Source organism: Pleurodeles waltl, chromosome 4_1 (genome assembly GCF_031143425.1).
Source record: "Pleurodeles waltl isolate 20211129_DDA chromosome 4_1, aPleWal1.hap1.20221129, whole genome shotgun sequence".
In the NCBI taxonomy this organism is placed as follows: domain Eukaryota; kingdom Metazoa; phylum Chordata; class Amphibia; order Caudata; family Salamandridae; genus Pleurodeles; species Pleurodeles waltl.
The window spans coordinates 75,275,526-75,295,512 of record NC_090442.1 but is presented as its reverse complement, the minus strand read 5'-3'; the positions used below and the strand labels follow the sequence as shown (position 1 = coordinate 75,295,512).

General features: G+C 50.3%; 1 protein-coding gene across 1 annotated transcript in view; it reads left to right on the top strand.

The window, feature by feature from the left end:
• The first annotated feature begins 1,282 nt into the window (after positions 1 to 1,282).
• Positions 1,283 to 19,987, top strand: part of LOC138287410 (G-protein coupled receptor 54-like) — a 97,513-nt gene continuing 78,808 nt past the window's right edge. The window contains exon 1 of the mRNA XM_069227824.1: positions 1,283 to 3,218. Within this exon, the coding sequence (XP_069083925.1) occupies positions 2,984 to 3,218 (235 nt within the window). The 5' untranslated portion in view covers positions 1,283 to 2,983. The remainder of the gene's footprint in view (positions 3,219 to 19,987) is intronic.

Here is a 19,987-nt window from a genome sequence, read left to right as displayed (position 1 = left end):
AGTTCTAAGAGCGAAAACACAATATTTTGTAAATTAACCACTATTTTTTAGGACATTCAAAACAGAGATGGAGAGAACGTGGGTGGGTGCAACAGTTCGTGGTGGAATCCGACAGACATCTCACCATATCCGACTGAAATCACCTGTACCCAACTATTTATCCGAAAATACATGTATTTGCCTGGGCGTGAGCAGGAGATCTGAGCGCTGCAGAGAGGCCGACAAGGTGTCACTGGTGTCACTGTGCAATTCAGCCAGGAAACAGGTAACTGTCTCTCTCTATGTTAAAGTGTTTACCTCATAGTGCACGTTTTAAAATATAGCGCAAACCCAAAGGTATCGGGGCGCTTTAGGTGAGCATAAGTGGTAGTCCCAACAGGATCTCGAGCTGAGTCGGGCTTCAGGCTCGAGCTATCACTGCTGGCACACCTCTAGCTACAGGCCGAGGAGAGCCAGAATAGAGTGAAAAAAGGGGCATGCAGAAAGGATGTCTAGCTAGGAGTAAATTTTGGGAGAGAGGAGAATAGGAAGTTATCTATAGCGCAAACTCGACGGAAGGCATCTGAGCGCTTTAGATGAGCATCAGTTATATTACACACGGACGCATTCATTTTTTAGGTACTGTGAGATTAGGTGATTTGCCCAGAATCACAGGATGTTGAGCCGACGCCGAGATTTGAACCTGGCTCCTCAGGTCCAGGGAGATGGGGAGAAGAGTGGAGGAGGGGGAGGGGCGGAGGGCTGGAGTGCGCGAAGAGAATGATGGAAAGGGGAGAAGGTGGGAAGAGGAAGGTGTTAGGAGGTGGAGCAGGCAGAGAGAAACTGACAATTGGGGAGGAAGGCTGGGTGGGGGTGGGGGGTGGTAGGGACGGTGACTGGGCGGGAGGAGGAGGAAGTAGCCCTGGGTGTGCCATGGGGAGATTGTGGGGGGGAGACGGAGAAGAAGTGGGAAAAGGGAGGGAGGGTGGTGGTGGGGGGCAGACTGGGCCTGGGGTGAGCGGAAAAGCCGGACAAAGAAAGAAGATAATATGAGGGCCTGGGAGAAGGGTGAGGAGAGGGGACAAATAGGGAGGGCATTATGGGGTGACGGGGAGAGAGGCGGCGGAGAAGGGCAAGAGAGAGGACGGGAGTGCACGGGGCGTGACAAGACGTGAGGAAGAAGACGGGAAAACATGGAGCTAAATTCAAAGAGCAAGAAAAAAAGGGGGAGGGAGGGTGGGAAGAGGGGGCGTGGAGAAGGTTGCGGGGAGAGCGGTACAGGAGGCAGAGAAAGTTTGGAACTAAGAGTTGAGACCTCACCAGCCCCGGAGGTCTACGGCAGCTCAGGCTGAAGGAGGGGGCATAGAGAGAGGAGGGGGCGGTATAAACTGGGAGGGAGAGGGTTTGTCTCCGCGCTCCCCTCCCACAGCACCCCAAAGCTATTGTGGAGACCCAGGATGGAGAGAGGGCGGCGCAGCCCCTGCAGGGTGAGACCAGGGAGAGACGTGACCGCACAGAAAGTGGGGCTTTTCTAAACAGAGCCCTGAATTTCCAGTGTGGACTTGGCTCGTCTCCTTCTCGTGACCAGTGGATCCGGAGAGCGCCTCGAAGCCCGCCCGCAGCCAGCTCCGGGAAGAGCGGAAGTTGCCAGCGCTTGTCATTGTGCGGTTGTGCCAGGACCAGATCAGCTTCATTCACCCGCTGATGCCCGCTTCCTCCCCCCGGAGCACCTCTGTCTCTGCACTTGTTGCGCCAGCCTCCCGCCTGCTCCGGCTACTCCCTGCGCTCAACCCGCTGAGCTACCTGCACTCGCCATTTAAGGTGCCCACCTGCCCCACCACTCACCGTGCCTGCACCAGAAGCGACCGGTCCCCGCTGCCTGATCTACCCTGGCGCCAGCTGGCATACAATGGAGATGGCGCACTCCTTGCCAACCTGCGCCACTAGCGCAGCTGGGCACGAATCACATTCTAACTGTTCACCCTGTCCATAACCCCCTCGCCCGTCTGTTACCTGTCTCTGCACCAGATGGCACCGAACCTCCCCATATGTTCCCTCTCCCATCGATCTCCTGGCATCACTCTGGAGTGACCGTACAAGTGCCAACAACGGTATGTGCCCATTTACCCTCCGAGTGAGTTCACCCACTACCCTTTAACTCGGGTGAAAGATTCTGTTGGAAGTTCAGCTGTGCCAAATATGCCAATTTAGCTCCGAGACCGCACCGACATGTGCCAGGCACGCCTTAATTGTCAATATCTTCTAGCAGGTCAACTTAGCACCCAGTGTGCCCATTATCAGCGCCTATGTACTCCACCTGTGCCAGGGACTTCTTGAGTTTCAGTACTTTGAAGTTTGTCAGGTTGGCTCGCAGATGCCCGTAGGCAGAGCCCACTTATGCCAGGGCTGACTTAAATTCAAGTAACTGATATTATATCAGTGAACGTTTGGAGTCGGAGGAGCTTGGCGCGTGCAATCGTGGCGCCGATGTTACCACTCAGACTGCCGGATAAACACTCGTTTCCACGTGGTACCCTGCGGTAAAGGACCCAACCCTAAAGTCACCCACGAGCAGGGGCACAACTCGGGGCGTCAGAGACTGGCCAAAAGGGCGAAGGATAAAATATTGGAACATTTGGCAACATGGCAGCCAAGTGCCCTCTCGGTACCTCCAGGGACCCTCTCCTCTCTCAGTGACCCTCATAAATGTAAACATCCTGTAACGCGTTGGGGTGGCACCAGACTGAATTCGGAGGCTCCGAGTGTGCCCAGCGCCAGCACCCACGTGACGTGAAGCTTGTGGACTCTGTGCAGATGGTAAGGTGCCAGGATGGCACAGTGATCACCTCGGGCACCACCAGTGGCCCTCGGGAGCAGCTCTTTACTTGGTGACTTCTCTTAAACCGGTGGCCTTCCGCCGGAGAAACTGGTAACGAGGCAGGAGGGCACTAAACAAAGCCCAAGGCCCTCGGTGGGCGCGGTGCGAATACCGCCCCGGGTGCCCATGGAGGCCTGGGACCCCTCGGCCGAGAACTGCAGCTGGACAGAGGCGCCGTGGGGCAACGGGTCTGAGCTGGGGAATCGGACGGAGGACGGGGTGCCCCCCTTCCTGACCGACGCATGGCTGGTACCCCTCTTCTTTGCGCTCATCATGCTGGTCGGACTCATCGGAAACTCGATGGTAATCTACGTAATCTCCAAGCACCGGCAGATGAGGACGGCCACCAACTTCTACATAGGTGAGGGACAGTACGGGGTACTGGGTACTGCGCACGGTAGGCGAGGCCAGCCACCAACATCTACATAGGAAAGGAACGGTACGGGAGGTACGGGGTACGGCGCACGGTAGTCGTGGGCAGCCACCAACTTCTACATAGGTGAGGGACGGTACGGGGGTACGGGATACTGCGCACGGTAGGCGTGGGCAGGCACCAACTTCTACATAGGTGAGGGACGGTACGGGGCTACGGGGTACTGCGCACGGTAGGCGTGGACAGCCACCAACTTCTACATAGGTGAGGGACGGTACGGTGGGGAGGTACTGGGGTTGCGTGGTACTGCGTACGGCAAGTGAGGACAGCCGCACACTTCTAAATGGGTGAGGTGCTGTAAGGGAGCTACTGGGGTACGGGGTACCACGCACGGTAGATGAGGACAACCGCCGCCTTTCACCCTGGGGAAGAGAGATACCGGGACGGGAGGTATTGGGGGTACGGGGTGGCTTATGAAGACAGCCACCGCCTTTCACCCTGGGGAAGAGAGGTACGGGACGGGAGGTACTGGGGGTAGGGGGTGGCTGATGAAGACAGCCACCGCATTTTACCCTGGGGAAGGGAGGTACCGGGACGCTCCGGGAGTGGCGCGGGGCACCATGCAGGACAGATAAGGACAGACACCACACTCTACATCCGTGAGGAGCGGCACGGAGGTACGGGGCACCATGCATGGCAGAGAAGGTTAGCCACAACTGCTACTTAGGTGAGGAGCGGCACGAGAGGTACGGAGGTACGGGCACCACGCATGGCACATTATCACCACAATCTTCCACGTGCGCACAGTATGGGCTACATATCCCAGGGCGCCTTGAACTGGACAGGAGGGCAGCGTCCATGGGCAAGGAGACGAGGACTGACAAACACATATAGGCGAGGAGGAGTACCAGGGGTACGGGGGCGGAGGGGCACCGTGTACCAGCCGGCGAGGGCTCTCTGGAGCTCTGAACAGGTGAGAAGAGGTACGGGGGTACAGAGAGGAGCAGTACCGTGGTAGAGGGGAGGAGCAGTACTTGTGTACAGAGAGGGACAGTACTGGAAATACAGGAGGGGCAGAGGGCGCCGTGTACCAGCAGGTGAGAAGTGTCACCCTGCACAGGTGAGAAGAGGTACGGGGTACAGAGAGGAGCAGTGGGGCACAATCATGGCACAGGAGTACCGCCGCCAGGTTCTTCCCCTGGGGGTACAGGGAGGGGAGGTACAAGGGTGGTGCAGGGGTACCAAGCTTGTCCGATGAGTACCTCAACCGACTGTTCCATCGATGAGGGCCGTTTACTGGGGGATAGGGAAGAGGACCGTGGTACCAGGCACCGGCTGAAAAAAGATTAATGTCAATGAGATGTACTGAGGGGAAGAAAGGTGTACTGGTACTGGGGTCCTGTGAGATGTGCTGGGTATCAGTGTTACATCGAGGAGAGCATACACACAACGCTAGTTGTAAGGAAGCAGTGTGGAAATACTGAGGATAAACTGGGGCACTGCGATGCTGCCAAGCGCACTGAGGATATTCTGGGAGAGACGAGGCGCTGGACAGGAGGTACAGTGGAGAGAAATGTGGTGCGCTCCGGGCAAATCAGTTACATTAAGAAAACATGGAAGTGCGCTGGGCAGAGATAAGGTGCGCTGGGCAGAGACGAGGTGCACTGAGGAGACGTGAGGTGCGCTGGGCAGAGATGAGGTGCGCTGAGGAGACGTGAGGTGCGCTGGGCAGAGTTGAGGTGCGCTGGGCAGAGGTGAGGCGCCTTGAGGAGATGTGAGGTGCGCCGAGGAGAGATGAGGTATGCTGAGGAGAGACGAGGTGCGCTGGGCAGACGTGAGGCGCGCTGATGAAACATGAGGTGCGCTGAAGAGAGATTAGGTGCGAGATTAGGTGATTAGGTGAGCATAGGTGAGGTACATTGAGGAGATGTGAGATGCGTCGGGCAGAGATGGGGGTGCCCCTGAGGAGAGGTGAGGCGTGCTGAAGAAAGGTGCGCTGAGGAGAGGTGTACTGAGGTGAGGTGAGCTCGCTGGACAGAGGTGAGGTGCACGTGCGCAGAGGAGAGATGTGGTGCACAGAGGAGAGAGATAAGGTGTGGAGGAGAGATGAGGTGTGCTGGGCTGAGTTGAGGTACCCTGGGCAGAGATGAGGTGTGCTAAGGAGGGATGAGGTATGCTGAAGAGAGGCGAGGTGCGCTGCGGGAGAGGTGCGCTGAGGAGATGAGGTGTGCTGGGCTGAGATGGGGTGGTCTGGACAGAGATGAGGTGCGCTGAGGAGAGGTGAGGTGTGCTGAGGTGTGGTGTGCTGAGGCGCGCAGAGGAGAGGTGTGCTGAGGCGCGCAGAGGAGAGGTGTGCTGAGGTGAAGTGCTCTCGCTGGACAGAGGTGAGGTGCACGTGCGCAGAGGAGAGATGAGGTGCGCTGGGGAGAGGTGAGGTGCGCTGGGGAGAGGTGAGGTGTGCTGAGGCGCACAGAGGGTAGGTGTACTTACGTGTCCTAGGCAGCTGGTGTGTGCCTGAGAGGCGAGGCGTGAGGTGGAATCATGTGTATCAGGAGTAATGTCTTTTGGGGGGCATGAGATCAGATTCAACTGGGTGCACTGTGGTGAGTGAAGGTGGAACTAGTTGCAAAGATGTGTACTGGCAGATGTCAGTCATCACCTACACCCCGTCACACATCACAGCGCTGAAAGGTGCTGCGCAGCATGAGGAAGAAAGCGCCTTATCTACAAAGATATGACCAGGGCTTAATTTGTGCTTGTTGTTTCCGGTGCTGAGCACCGGCACTTATGTTTGAGGGCCGGGGCTTATTCTTCTGCCTCGAGCATTTGCTGCGATCAAAAGACACGTGGGAAAAACAGAGGAAGAGAAAAACGAAAAAGCGCCCAGGTAGAAAGCAGAAAGCTGAAAGAGTGAGCTGAAGGGGCAGGGAGTGGCTTTAAATGGATTGAAGAGGCCCGAGATGGCTTCAGGATTACGCTGCCTCAGTATTCAGTGCTTGTACATTTAATTGCAGCAGCCGCCTGTTTAAGAGGAGGGTTTTGGGCACCCGCACGTTTTTATTTACAAATTAAGAACTGGCTATGACACTATCCTGCTCTCTCCCTAGCACCAGAGCACATTCAGGCTGCGAGCACCAGGCAAACACCTTTGTACCATCATGCAAATGTGTCTACATGAGGACAATAACAATGTCTTTGAAATGGGAGTGTAACATTCCAGAACAAAATGCCATGCACAGACAAACGGTAAGACATTTCCTAATATGGATGTGTGCTGCACAGTGCAGGACACGTTTAAAGTCGGAAAAGAAAGGAGAAATCAGAGTTTTTCTCGTTTAACGCTTGCTTCAAAGTGATGTTATTTTTTGGCACAAAACCCTGTCTACTATTGTTAATGGATAGGGTTTTGCATCCAAAAGCATGGGTGGTCGTACTGAAAACCCATGTACCACCCATGTAATGCCCCTCTGACACACTAAGAACTTTGCACTGCTTAGTGTTACTTGCAGGCAGCTTTCCATCTCAAAAAAAGGTTTGAGCTCAAAAGTAATTCCAACAAAAACTTTGTATGTGGATTTGTGTCACTTTTGGGATGGCAGATGAGATAGACTGGACAGAGTGGAGGTACAGTGTTGAGAGATGTGCACCGATTCGCAATTGTATATTTGGGGGCTATGAGATTAGAGAGAGAAAGGAATTGTACTAATAGAAAGGGTACTGGAGAAAACGCAGCTGTGCTGGAGAGAAGCGAGTCATATGGAGGGGGAGGAAGCAGTAGTGGAGAGAACAGAAGGGAGCTTGCGACAAAAGGATAGTAATGTTGAGCAAAGAGAAGCAAAGGAGGAAAGGAGTAGTAAGAGAGTTGAGACTTTGCGATCATAGCTGAGAAGAAAAGAGTACAGCGCAGAAACACCAAGTACTGATTCCGTGAGGAGAAGAAACAGTACTTGACATTTCTACTCATGTGAACAGCTATTAGGCCCTGGTTGTGTTAAGTAGCAACTTAAGTTTAGATGAAGAAACCCCTTAAGTTTGGATGAAGGTGACCCTTACGTTTCGATTAAAGGAATTTTTTAGTTTAGATAAAGGGGGCCTGATCATTAAGTTTAGATGAAGAAGCCCCTTAAGTGTAGATGAAGGGGAACCAACACTTAAGTTTAGATGAAGGGGGGCATTATGTTTAGATGAAGGAGGCCCCTAAGTTTAGATGAAATGGGCACCAGTTAGATCAAGGGGGCCTGACCCTTAAGTTTAGATGAAGGGAACTCTCAAGGTTAGATGAAGGCGGCCTGACCATTACATTTAGATGAATGGGCCCCTAAAGTACAGATGAAGGGGACCAGAGCCTTAAGTTTAGAGGAAGGGGACCCTTTAGTATAAGTGAAGTGGCCACAAACTTTACATGTAGATGAGGGGGAATATTAAGTTAAAATGAAGGTGTCTCCTAAGTTAAGATGAAGGGAACCCGATCTTTAAGTTCAGATAGAGGGGACTAGACTCTTAGGGTTAGGTGAAGGGATCATTTAAGTTTAGATGACAGGGACCTGACCTTTAAGTTTAGATAAAGGGACCGACCCTTAAGTTTAGATTAAAGGGACTTTTGACTTCAGAAGAAGAGGGACCTACCCTTCAGTTTAGGTGAAGGAAACTTACAAGTTTAGATAAAGGGGAGCTGACCATTAGGTTTAGATGTGAATGAGCCCCCTAAATTTGGATGAAGGGGACCCAAACCTTAAGTTTCGATGAAGGGGACACTTCTGTTTAGGTGAGAGGGATTCTTAAGTTGAAATGAAGGGGGTCATTAATTTAGATGAAGGGGACCTGAACCTTCATTTTCGGTCAATGAGACCCATAAGTTTAGAAGAAGGTGTTTTAAAGTAAACCACAAAAGTCCAAACAGGCCTTTAAAGCAAAATAAGTAGAGCAAAAGATCAGGGACAATTGTTTTTCCAAATGACGAGGGCTCTTGGTAGAAAAATGGTCAGTTTGAGCTTAGTATATATGCATTCTATTAATACAAGTCAATAGAGCTTTACCATGTGACGGACACTTTTTACTCTCTGCTAAAACAAATGGAATGGACTGGCGGCAGGATCTTCTCCCAAGGAAGGGCTTGGCATTCTTCAGGAAAATATATTATTCATTTATACAATACTTGGTTCATTATTGTCCTATATCCTGCGTTCACCCGCTAAGTTCAAAAGCAAGGTTGCATCTTTAGGGAATATGCAAATGTACAACCATGAGTCTTCTGGGTTGAAAGTCTACTTAAGTGATAAAAATTGCAAATATATTCAATGCCAAAGAAAGCTTCAAACATTGATAAAACAACATTGACATTTCATTATAAAATATTAGTACAATCTTGGTTATATATGTGGTGATTAACACTGTGCTACACAGGTATATGAATATCATACAGGCAGGATTTAAGTTCTCACAAAGGAGACCTTTGAGTTTAGATTAAGGGGGCTGAACCCTTACGTTTAGATGATATCTTCCTGGGGTTAAGTATAGGGAAAAGTTGAAAAGTTTACTTAACTTAAAAATGAATAAGTAACCCATTTAAATGTTATATATATGTACAAATTAATTTAAAATAGTTGTTTTAAATGACGATTTTTAGAAAGTTTAAGCATTAACTTAATTTTTAATTACATGTTTAATTATTTTGTATGTTCATAGTTTGTGGTATGTTAGGTGCTGTTGGTGTGCAGTGGGGTGGCCATACTCTGTGTTGTCAAAGCACAGCGGGCGATCCTAGTGTGTGACATGATGGGTTTTGTGTGTGAGCATTGAGATTATACCATGTGGTGTGTTGTGGGTGTGCAGAGGGGTGATCATTGTTTGTGGTATGTTGATTGTTGTTGATGCACAGTAGGGTGATCATATTGTGTTGTGTGTTGTTGGTATGCAGAGGGGTGATCATAGTTTGTCGTCTGTTAAGTGTTGCTGTGCAGTAGGGTGATCACATTGTGTTGTGTGTTGTTGGTATACAGAGGGGTGATCATAGTTTGTGGTCTGTTAAGTGTTGCTGTGCAGTAGGGTGATCATACTGTGCGGTGCTGTGGTGTGCAGGGGTGATCATAGTTTGTTGGGTGTCGTTGATGCACAGAAGGCTGACCATACTGTGTGGTGGTTTGAGAGTATACAGTGGGTGATCATAGTATGCAACACAATGTGTGTTGTGGGTGACCATTGCAGTGATCATGCTCTGTGGTTTGCTGCGGCTGTACAGAAGGGTAATCATAGTTTGTGATATGTTGGGTGTTGTCAGTGAGCAGTGGGATGATCATACTGTGTGGTGTGTTGTGGCTGTGCACAGGGGTGATCTTAGTTTGTGGTATGTTCGGTGTTGTCGGTGGGGTGATCATACTGTGTTTTGTGCTGTGGATGCGTAGTGGGCGATTGTAGTTGAATGTTGGGTGTTGTCAGAGAGCAATGGGCGGATCACACTGAGTGGTGTGTTGTGGGTGTGCAGTAAGTGATTACAGTTTGTAGTATGTTCAGTGGGGTGATAATACGGTGTTTTGTGCTGTGGATGTGTAGTGGGTGATCATAGTTGTATTTTGGGTGTTGTCAGTGCGCAGTGACATGATCATTCTGCGTGGTGTGTTGTGGGTGTGCAGAGGGTGATCATGGTTTGTGGTTAGTAGGGTGCTGTTGGTGTGCAATTGGGTACTCATTGTGTGGCATGTGGGCAATGTGGGTGCCCAGTGACGGATTATAGTGCGAGGAATGATGATAGTTGTGTGCTCACAGTGAGGTGATCATAGAACAGTGTATGCTTTACTGTGAGACCAGGATGAGGGGTGTAACTGAAAAACCCTCTTGAACCAACACAGAGTAATTTGGTTCTGGTTTTGTTAGCCAAGGACTCTGCGGGGCCTTTTATGGGGTTGTGCGGTATATCCAGGGATCTTGCCTGGATCTTGCTGGAATCTTGTGGCAGTCTTGCGGAGATATTGTGTGGATGAGCCAATAGACTGGATCAGGCATGTATGGAGTTATCTTATCTTTCAGTCTTTGGAGTACCAGTCCTAGGGTCTAAACTGGTGGATATGTGTTTGGCTTGGATTCATGTTTTGGCTTTTACTCTTACCAGGGCTGAGGTGCACTGCCGCACTCAGGAAAGTGTGCAATTTCCTGTCTAGACTGACACTTTTGCTTTTCGTGGACATCAGTGAGTGCTGGAGTCAACGTGGCCATGATCAATAGTTAAAAATACCGTCTAGGCCCCGTTTGATTCTGTTTTCCACACGAAGATCAGGGCAGTGGTGCTGAATGGCACCACATCGGTTATTTGCAATTCGAGCGCATGTTGTTTGTCAGGTGCCTGAGGGCTTCAAAGCGGTTCTTTTCAGTTTTGCACCGGTGCTTTCTTGTGACACCTGGCTGTCCGGAGCTAGAGGCTGTATTCTGATTTTGGGGCTTCAAGGTGCTATTTGGTGGTCCTCGTCCGGTTCTTAACTTTTGTGAGTGTTCCTGTGTGGAAAAATAATTTATGTTTGTGGCTGACAGAGAGACTCAGTAAGATCCAGGCTCAACAGGTGTAAATGCCCACCTCTGTGCATCTGAGGAGAGCACGGTCCTGCGACATTTGTACAGATAATGCACTACGAGGATGAGAGAGGAACCTTCAGGGATCCTCATTGCAGGGGGATTCACCAAATGGAAGCCGGTCACCAGCCTCAGGATGGAGGAGTTCTCAGTACTGTCTGTCAATCGGGATATCGTAGGCCGAGGTCTAGCACGGGGATGCTAAAACCACCAGAACTAATATCCATTAAGTATTAATCGTGGGATCCTTCCAGATCAGTCAAAGCTCTGTGAAGCTGGCAAGAGCCTGGCTGTAGACGGTGGTCGATTTTGTGATGGTCTAGGAAACTTTACATCCACAGCGTGATTTTAGTCACCATCAGTGGTTTAAATGAGCGGGTACTGTCCAGTACTGAGTACCTGCACTTCTTTAGTTTGCAAGATAGAGTACCCCCGTTTCTCAACAATGCTGCAATACGTTTAGTGGGAGAGTACCAGCACTTCTCAGGAGAAAACAGACACTCTAAGTAGTGAGTACCTGCACTCCTATACTTCCGTTTAACCCCTTCGCTGCCAGGCCTTTTCCCCCTCCTGTGCCAGGCCTTTTTTTCCCTATTTGAGGCAGTTCGCGCTTAGGCCCTCATAACTTTTTGTCCACATAAGCTAACCAAGCCAAATTTGCGTCCTTTTTTTCCAACATCCTAGGGATTCTAGAGGTACCCAGACTTTGTGGGTTCCCTTGAAGGAGGCCAAGAAATTGGCCAAAATACAGTGAAAATTTCGTTTTTTTCAAAAAAATTGGAAAAAGTGGCTGCAGAAAAAGGCTTGTGGTTTTTCCCCTGAAAATGGCATCAACAAAGGGTTTGCGGTGCTAAACTCAGCGGCTTCCCAGCTTTCAGGAACAGGCAGACTTGAATCAGAAAACCCAATTTTTCAACACAATTTTGGCATTTTACTGGGGCATACCCCATTTTTGCAGTTTTTTGTGCTTTCAGCCTCCTTCCAGTCAGTGACAGAAATGGGCATGAAACCAATGCTGGATCCCAGAAACCTAAACATTTCTGAAAAGTAGACAAAATTCTGAATTCAGCAAGGGGTCATTTGTGTAGATCCTACAAGGGTTTCCTACAGAAAATAACAACTGAAAAAGAAAAATATTGAAATTGAGGTGAAAAAAACATAAATGTTTCTCTACGTTTTACTCTGTAACTTTTCCCTGCAATGTCAGATTATCGAAAGCAATATACCGTTACGTATGCTGGACTCCTCTGGTTGCGGGGATATATAGGGCTTGTAGGTTCATCAAGAACCCAAGGAACCCAGAGCCAATAAATGAGCTGCACCCTGACGTGCGTTTTCAATCTATACCGGGTATAAAGCAATTCATTTGCTGAAATATAAAGAGTAAAAAATTGCTATCAAGAAAACCTTTGTATTTCCAAAAAGGGCACAAGATAAGGTGTTGAGGAGCAGTGGTTATTTGCACATATCTGAATTCCGGGGTGACCAAACTAGCATGTGAATTACAGGGCATTTCTCAAATAGATGTCTTTTTTACACACTCTCCTATATTTGGAAGGAAAAAATGTAGAGAAAGACAAGGGGCAATAACACTTGTTTTGCTAATCTATGTTCCCCCAAGTCTCCCGATAAAAAAGATACCTCACTTGTGTGGGTAGGCCTAGCGCCCGCGACAGGAAACGCCCCAAAGCGCAACATGGACACATCCAAATTTTTGGAAGAAAACAGAGGTGTTTTTTGCGAAGTGCCTACCTGTAGATTTTGGCCTCTAGCTCAGCCGGCACCTAGGGAAACCTACCAAACCTGTGCATTTCTGAAAACTAGAGACCTAGGGGAATCCAAGGAGGGGTGACTTGCGGGGCTCGGACCAGGTTCTGTTACCCAGAATCCTTTGCCAACCTCAAAATGTGGCTAAAAAAACACATGTCCCTCACATTTCTGTGGCAGAAAGTTCTGGAATCTGAGAGGAGCTACAAATTTCCTTCCACCCAGCGTTCCCCCAAGTCTCCCGATAAAAATGATACCTCACTTGCGTGGGTAGGCCTAGCGCCGGCGACAGGAAACACCCCAAAGCGCAATGTGGACGCATCCTAAATTTTGGAAAAAAACAGAGGTGTTTTTTGCGAAGTGCCTACCTGTAGATTTTGGCCTCTAGCTCAGCCGGCACCTAGGGAAACCTACCAAACCTGTGCATTTCTGAAAACTAGAGACCTAGGGGAATCCAAGGAGGGGTGACTTGCGGGGCTCGGACAAGGTTCTGTTACCCAGAATCCTTTGCAAACCTCAAAATTTGGCTAAAAAAACACATGTCCCTCACATTTCTGTGGCAGAAAGTTCTGGAATCTGAGAGGAGCTACAAATTTCCTTCCACCCAGCGTTCCCCCAAGTCTCCCGATAAAAATGATACCTCACTTGCGTGGGTAGGCCTAGCGCCGGCGACAGGAAACACCCCAAAGCGCAACGTGGACACATCCTAAATTTTGGAAAAAAACAGAGGTGTTTTTTGCGAAGTGCCTACCTGTAGATTTTGGCCTCTAGCTCAGCCGGCACCTAGGGAAACCTACCAAACCTGTGCATTTCTGAAAACTAGAGACCTAGGGGAATCCAAGGAGGGGTGACTTGCGGGGCTCGGACCAGGTTCTGTTACCCAGAATCCTTTGCAAACCTCAAAATTTGGCTAAAAAAACACATGTCCCTCACATTTCTGTGGCAGAAAGTTCTGGAATCTGAGAGGAGCTACAAATTTCCTTCCACCCAGCGTTCCCCCAAGTCTCCCGATAAAAATGATACCTCAATTGCGTGGGTAGGCCTAGCGCCGGCGACAGGAAACACCCCAAAGCGCAACGTGGACACATCCTAAATTTTGGAAAAAAACAGAGGTGTTTTTTGCGAAGTGCCTACCTGTAGATTTTGGCCTCTAGCTCAGCCGGCACCTAGGGAAACCTACCAAACCTGTGCATTTCTGAAAACTAGAGACCTATGGGAATCCAAGGAGGGGTGACTTGCGGGGCTCGGACCAGGTTCTATTACCCAGAATCCTTTGCAAACCTCAAAATTTGGCTAAAAAAACACATGTCCCTCACATTTTTGTGGCAGAAAGTTCTGGAATCTGAGAGGAGCTACAAATTTCCTTCCACCCAGCGTTCCCCCAAGTCTCCCGATAAAAATGATACCTCACTTGCGTGGGTAGGCCTAGCGCCGGAGACAGGAAACACCCCAAAGAGCAACGTGGACACATCCTAAATTTTGGAAAAAAACAGAGGTGTTTTTTGCGAAGTGCCTACCTGTAGATTTTGGCCTCTAGCTCAGCCGGCACCTAGGGAAACCTACCAAACCTGTGCATTTCTGAAAACTAGAGACCTAGGGGAATCCAAGGAGGGGTGACTTGCGGGGCTCGGACCAGGTTCTGTTACCCAGAATCCTTTGCAAACCTCAAAATTTGGCTAAAAAAACACATGTCCCTCACATTTTTGTGGCAGAAAGTTCTGGAATCTGAGAGGAGCTACAAATTTCCTTCCACCCAGCGTTCCCCCAAGTCTCCCGATAAAAATGATACCTCACTTGCGTGGGTAGGCCTTGCGCCGGCGACAGGAAACACCCCAAAGCGCAACGTGGACACATCCTAAATTTTGGGAAAAAACAGAGGTGTTTTTTGCGAAGTGCCTACCTGTAGATTTTGGCCTCTAGCTCAGCCGGCACCTAGGGAAACCTACCAAACCTGTGCATTTCTGAAAACTAGAGACCTAGGGGAATCCAAGGAGGGGTGACTTGCGGGGCTCGGACCAGGTTCTGTTACCCAGAATCCTTTGCCAACCTCAAAATGTGGCTAAAAAAACACATGTCCCTCACATTTCTGTGGCAGAAAGTTCTGGAATCTGAGAGGAGCTACAAATTTCCTTCCACCCAGCGTTCCCCCAAGTCTCCCGATAAAAATGATACCTCACTTGCGTGGGTAGGCCTAGCGCCGGCGACAGGAAACACCCCAAAGCGCAACGTGGACACATCCTAAATTTTGGAAAAAAACAGAGGTGTTTTTTGCGAAGTGCCTACCTGTAGATTTTGGCCTCTAGCTCAGCCGGCACCTAGGGAAACCTACCAAACCTGTGCATTTCTGAAAACTAGAGACCTAGGGGAATCCAAGGAGGGGTGACTTGCGGGGCTCGGACCAGGTTCTGTTACCCAGAATCCTTTGCAAACCTCAAAATTTGGCTAAAAAAACACATGTCCCTCACATTTCTGTGGCAGAAAGTTCTGGAATCTGAGAGGAGCTACAAATTTCCTTCCACCCAGCGTTCCCCCAAGTCTCCCGATAAAAATGATACCTCACTTGCGTGGGTAGGCCTAGCGCCGGCGACAGGAAACACCCCAAAGCGCAACGTGGACACATCCTAAATTTTGGAAAAAAACAGAGGTGTTTTTTGCGAAGTGCCTACCTGTAGATTTTGGCCTCTAGCTCAGCCGGCACCTAGGGAAACCTACCAAACCTGTGCATTTCTGAAAACTAGAGACCTAGGGGAATCCAAGGAGGGGTGACTTGCGGGGCTCGGACCAGGTTCTGTTACCCAGAATCCTTTGCAAACCTCAAAATTTGGCTAAAAAAACACATGTCCCTCACATTTTTGTGGCAGAAAGTTCTGGAATCTGAGAGGAGCTACAAATTTCCTTCCACCCAGCGTTCCCCCACGTCTCCCGATAAAAATGATACCTCACTTGTGTGGGTAGGCCTAGCGCCCGCAACAGGAAACGCCCCAAAGCGCAACGTGGACACATCACAGAAAACAGACCTGTTTTTAGCAAAGTGCCTACCTGTAGATTTTGGCCTGTAGCTCAGCCGCCACCTAGGGAAACCTACCAAACCTGTGCATTTCTGAAAACTAGAGACCTAGGGGAATCCAAGATGGGGTGACTTGTGTGGCTCGGACCAGGTTCTGTTACCCAGAATCCTTTGCAAACCTCAAAATTTGGCTAAAAAAACACATGTTCCTCACATTTCTGTGGCAGAAAGTTCTACAATCTGAGAGGAGCCACAAATTTCCTTCCACCCAGCGTTCCCCCACGTCTCCCGATAAAAATGATACCTCACTTGTGTGGGTAGGCCTAGCGCTCGCGACAGGAAATGGCCCAAAACACAACGTGGACACATCACATTTTTTCATAGAAAACAGTGCCTACGTGTGGATTTTGGCCTCTAGCTCAGCCGGCACCTGGGGAAACCTAGCAAACCAGCGCATTTTTGAAAACTAGAGACCTAGGGGAATCCAAGATGGGGTGATTTGCGGGGCTCTGACCAGGTTCTGTTACCCAGAATTCTTTGCAAACATCAAAATCTGGCTAAAAAACACTTTTTCCTCTCATTTCGGTGACAGAAAGTTCTGGAATCTGAGAGGAGCCACAAATTTCCTTCCACCCAGCGTTCCCCTAAGTCTCTCCATAAAAATGGTACCTCACTTGTGTGGGTAGGCCTAGCGCCCACAAAAGGAAATGGCCCAAAACACAACATATTTTTTCACAGAAAACAGAGGTGTTTTTTGCAAAGTGCCTACCTGTGGATTTTGGCCTCTAGCTCAGCCGGCCCCGGGGGGGGGGGGGGTGAGAGGAAATGCCCTAAAATAAATTTGACCCCCCAAACCCCCCCTGCCCAGGTGCGACCCTTGCCTAAGGGGTCGCTACCCCTGCGTGACATTGGCGCCAAAAACCAAATTCCCGGTGCCTAGTGGTTTCTGCCCCCTTGGGGGCAGATTGACCTAAAATCGACCAATCTGCCCCCAAGGGGGGCAGAAATGGTCTAAACACAGTTTGCCCCCCAGGGGAGCGACCCTTGCCTGATGGGTCGCTCCCCATCTCTAAAAAAACAAACATACAAAAAAAAAAAAACACACAAAAAAAATTTGCCCTGGCGCCTAGAGGTTTCTGCCCCCCCCTGGTGGCAGATCAGCCTAATAATAGGCCGATCTGCCCCCAGGGGGGGCAGAAATGGCCTAAAATAAATTTGCCCCCCGAACATCCACCCCCCGCCCCCGGAGCGTCCCTTGCCTATGGGGTCGCTCCCCCTGCGTGACATTGGCGCCAAAAAACAAATCCCCGGTGCCTAGTGGTTTCTGCCCCCTTGGGGCAGATTGACCTAAAATCTACCAATCTGCCCCCAAGGGGGGCAGAAATGGTCTAAACACAATTTGCCCCCCAGGGGAGCGACCCTTGCCTGATGGGTCGCTCCCCATCCCTAAAAAAAACCAAACAAACAAAAAAAAAAACACACAAAAAAAATTTGCGCTGGCAACAAGAGGTTTCTGCCCCCCCTGGGGGCAGATCGGCCTAATAATAGGCCGATCTGCCCCCAGGGGGGGCAGAAATGGCCTAAAATAAATTTTCCCCCCGAACACCCACTCCCCCCCCCCCCGGAGGGACCCTTGCCTACGGGGTCGCTCGCCCTGCGTGACAGTGGCGCCAAAAAACAAATCCCCGGTGCCTAGTGGTTTCTGCCCCCTTGGGGCAGATTGACCTAAAATCTACCAATCTACCCCCAAGGGGGGCAGAAATGGTCTAAACACAATTTGCCCCCCAGGGGAGCGACCCTTGCCTGATGGGTCGCTCCCCATCTCTAAAAAAAACCAAACAAACAAAAAAAAAACACAAAAAAAAAATTTGCCCTAGCAACAAGAGGTTTCTGCCCCCCCTGGGGGCAGATCGGCCTAATAATAGGCCGATCTGCCCCCAGGGGGGGCAGAAATGGCCTAAAATAAATTTGCCCCCCGAACACCCACTCCCCCCCCCCCCCCCCCCTGCGTGACATTGGCGCCAAAAAACAAATCCCCGGTGCCTAGTGGTTTCTGCCCCCTTGGGGCAGATTGACCTAAAATCTACCAATCTGCCCCCAAGGGGGGCAGAAATGGTCTAAACACAGTTTGCCCCCCAGGGGAGCGACCCTTGCCTGATGGGTCGCTCCCCATCTCTAAAAAAACAAACATACAAAAAAAAAAAACACACAAAAAAAATTTGCCCTGGCGCCTAGAGGTTTCTGCCCCCCCCTGGTGGCAGATCAGCCTAATAATAGGCCGATCTGCCCCCAGGGGGGGCAGAGATGGCCTAAAATAATTTTGCCCCCCCCACCCCTACCCCCCCCCGGGGAGCAAGGGCGCCAGCGACCCTTGCCTAAGGGGTCGCTCCCCTTGCGTGAAATTCACACAAAAAAAAAAAACTCCCTGGTGTCTAATGGTTTCTGCCCCCCTTGGGGGCAGATTGGCCTCATCAAAATAGGCCAATCTGCCCCCAAGGGGGGCAGAAATGGCCTAAATATAATTTGCCCCCTAGGGGAGCGACCCTTGCCTAAGGGGTCGCTCCCCACCTAAAAAAAAAAGAAAACATAACAAAAAGAAAAAAAAAAAAAAATGATCCCTGGTGCCTAGAGGTTTCTGCCCCCCCTGGGGGCAGATCGGCCTAATAATAGGCCGATCTGTCCCCAGGGGGGGCAGAAAAGGCCTTCCCAAAAAATTGCCCCCCCTGGGAGCGACCCTTGCCAAAGGGGTCGCTTTGTTGCGTGACATACGCGCGCAAAAACAAACTCCCTGGTGTCTAATGGTTTCTGCCCCCCTTGGGGGCAGATTGGCCTTATCAAAATAGGCCAATCTGCCCCCAAGGCCTAAGGGATCGCTCCCCACCTAAAAAAAAAGAAATCATCACAAAAAAAAAAAAAAAAGGTCCCTGGTGCCTAGAGGTTTCTGCCCCCCCTGGGGGCAGATCGGCCTAATAATAGGCCAATCTGACCCCAGGGGGGGCAGAAAAGGCCTTCCTAAAAAAATGCCCCCCTGGGAGCGACCCTTGCCCAAGGGGTCGCTCCCTTTTGCCAATTTCAAGGAAAAAAAAAAAATCCCTGGTGTCTAGTGGGGTTTCAAAAGCCGGATTGCAAGCAAACAGAAACCTGTGAGAGACTTCAAAGGGAAGGAAATACATTTACTTCCCTTTGAAGCCTCTCGGGGCCTCCCCCATGGGATTGAAAAAGAAATGCAAAAGCATTTCTTTTTCAATCGCGCTGGAAGCTCTGCTTCCAGCGCGATGGGGGAGACCCTGTGACTAATCAGCGTGCGCTCGCGCGCTGACGTCACAGGGGGGGTTGGGGGGGGTCGGGGGTGGGAGGGGAAGGGCTTCCCCTTCCATCCCTGACTTGGCGGGGTGGGGGGGAACCCCACAGAGGGAGCGAGAGCGCTCCCTCTGGGCTCTGTGCACAGGACGTAATGGTTACGTCCTGGGCACAGCAGCACTGTGCCTCAGGACGTAACCATTACGTCCTGGGCACAGAAGGGGTTAAAGCACTGGTCACCATGATGGGTGGTCAGGCCCTGCACTGTTGGCAGTCCTTCCTCAGTGTTTGACAGAACGGAGTGGTGGTAGTCTGTGGTGACAGGGCAGCTCTGGGGCTTGTCCTGAATGGCCGACAGAACCGGCGTGACTCTCTCAGATGACAGAGCTGGCACAAGGGGAGGGAAGCAAGGGCAGGGTCCGGCTGGGACAGAAAAGAGCCCCAGATAACAAAATAAGAGCGGCCCCCATTAGTGAATTAAATGTCTAAAAAGAAGTGGCACATGTTTGCAAATTGGAGTAGTTTTTAACATGTAAGGAGCCCTGTGTAAGTGTTTTGCAAGGTATGGAAGAATGCGTGGATCTGAGCTTACTACAGGTAATATGTGTTGGAATATCAGAGAAATCAACAGTAAAACCTGGCTCAGGAGACCAAAAACCAGACCTGTCAGACCGCCTGGTTACCCTATATGTTAATCCAGCCCTTAGCAATTACTCTTTGCCGTGAGCCCCCCACTTTTGGGTAGCCCACAGTCCTTTAACAAGATGTATTTACGTAATAGACAACTGGCCTGAGCTGTTCCTTTTTGATGCAGCTAGTGCGAGTGACCACGAGGTGGCACCAGATTACTATTTTTCTTTTCACCAGCATGCATTTCCCTAATTACGGGTGGCTATTGGACTGCAAAGGAAAGAGGAACTCCATAACATTTTTGCCCCCGCCCCTTCGGCCCCACAAGAGCTTGTGACATGACTGTCATCTCAGGTGACATGAGAGAAATGGTGAAGGGTCAGCTCTGCCTTCCTCATCCTTCTGATGGGAGTCATTGACTCTTGTTGATGTCGTCACACCAATGTCCCTGACCCTAGTGACTGCGGTACTAGAAGGATGTGCACTTAACCTT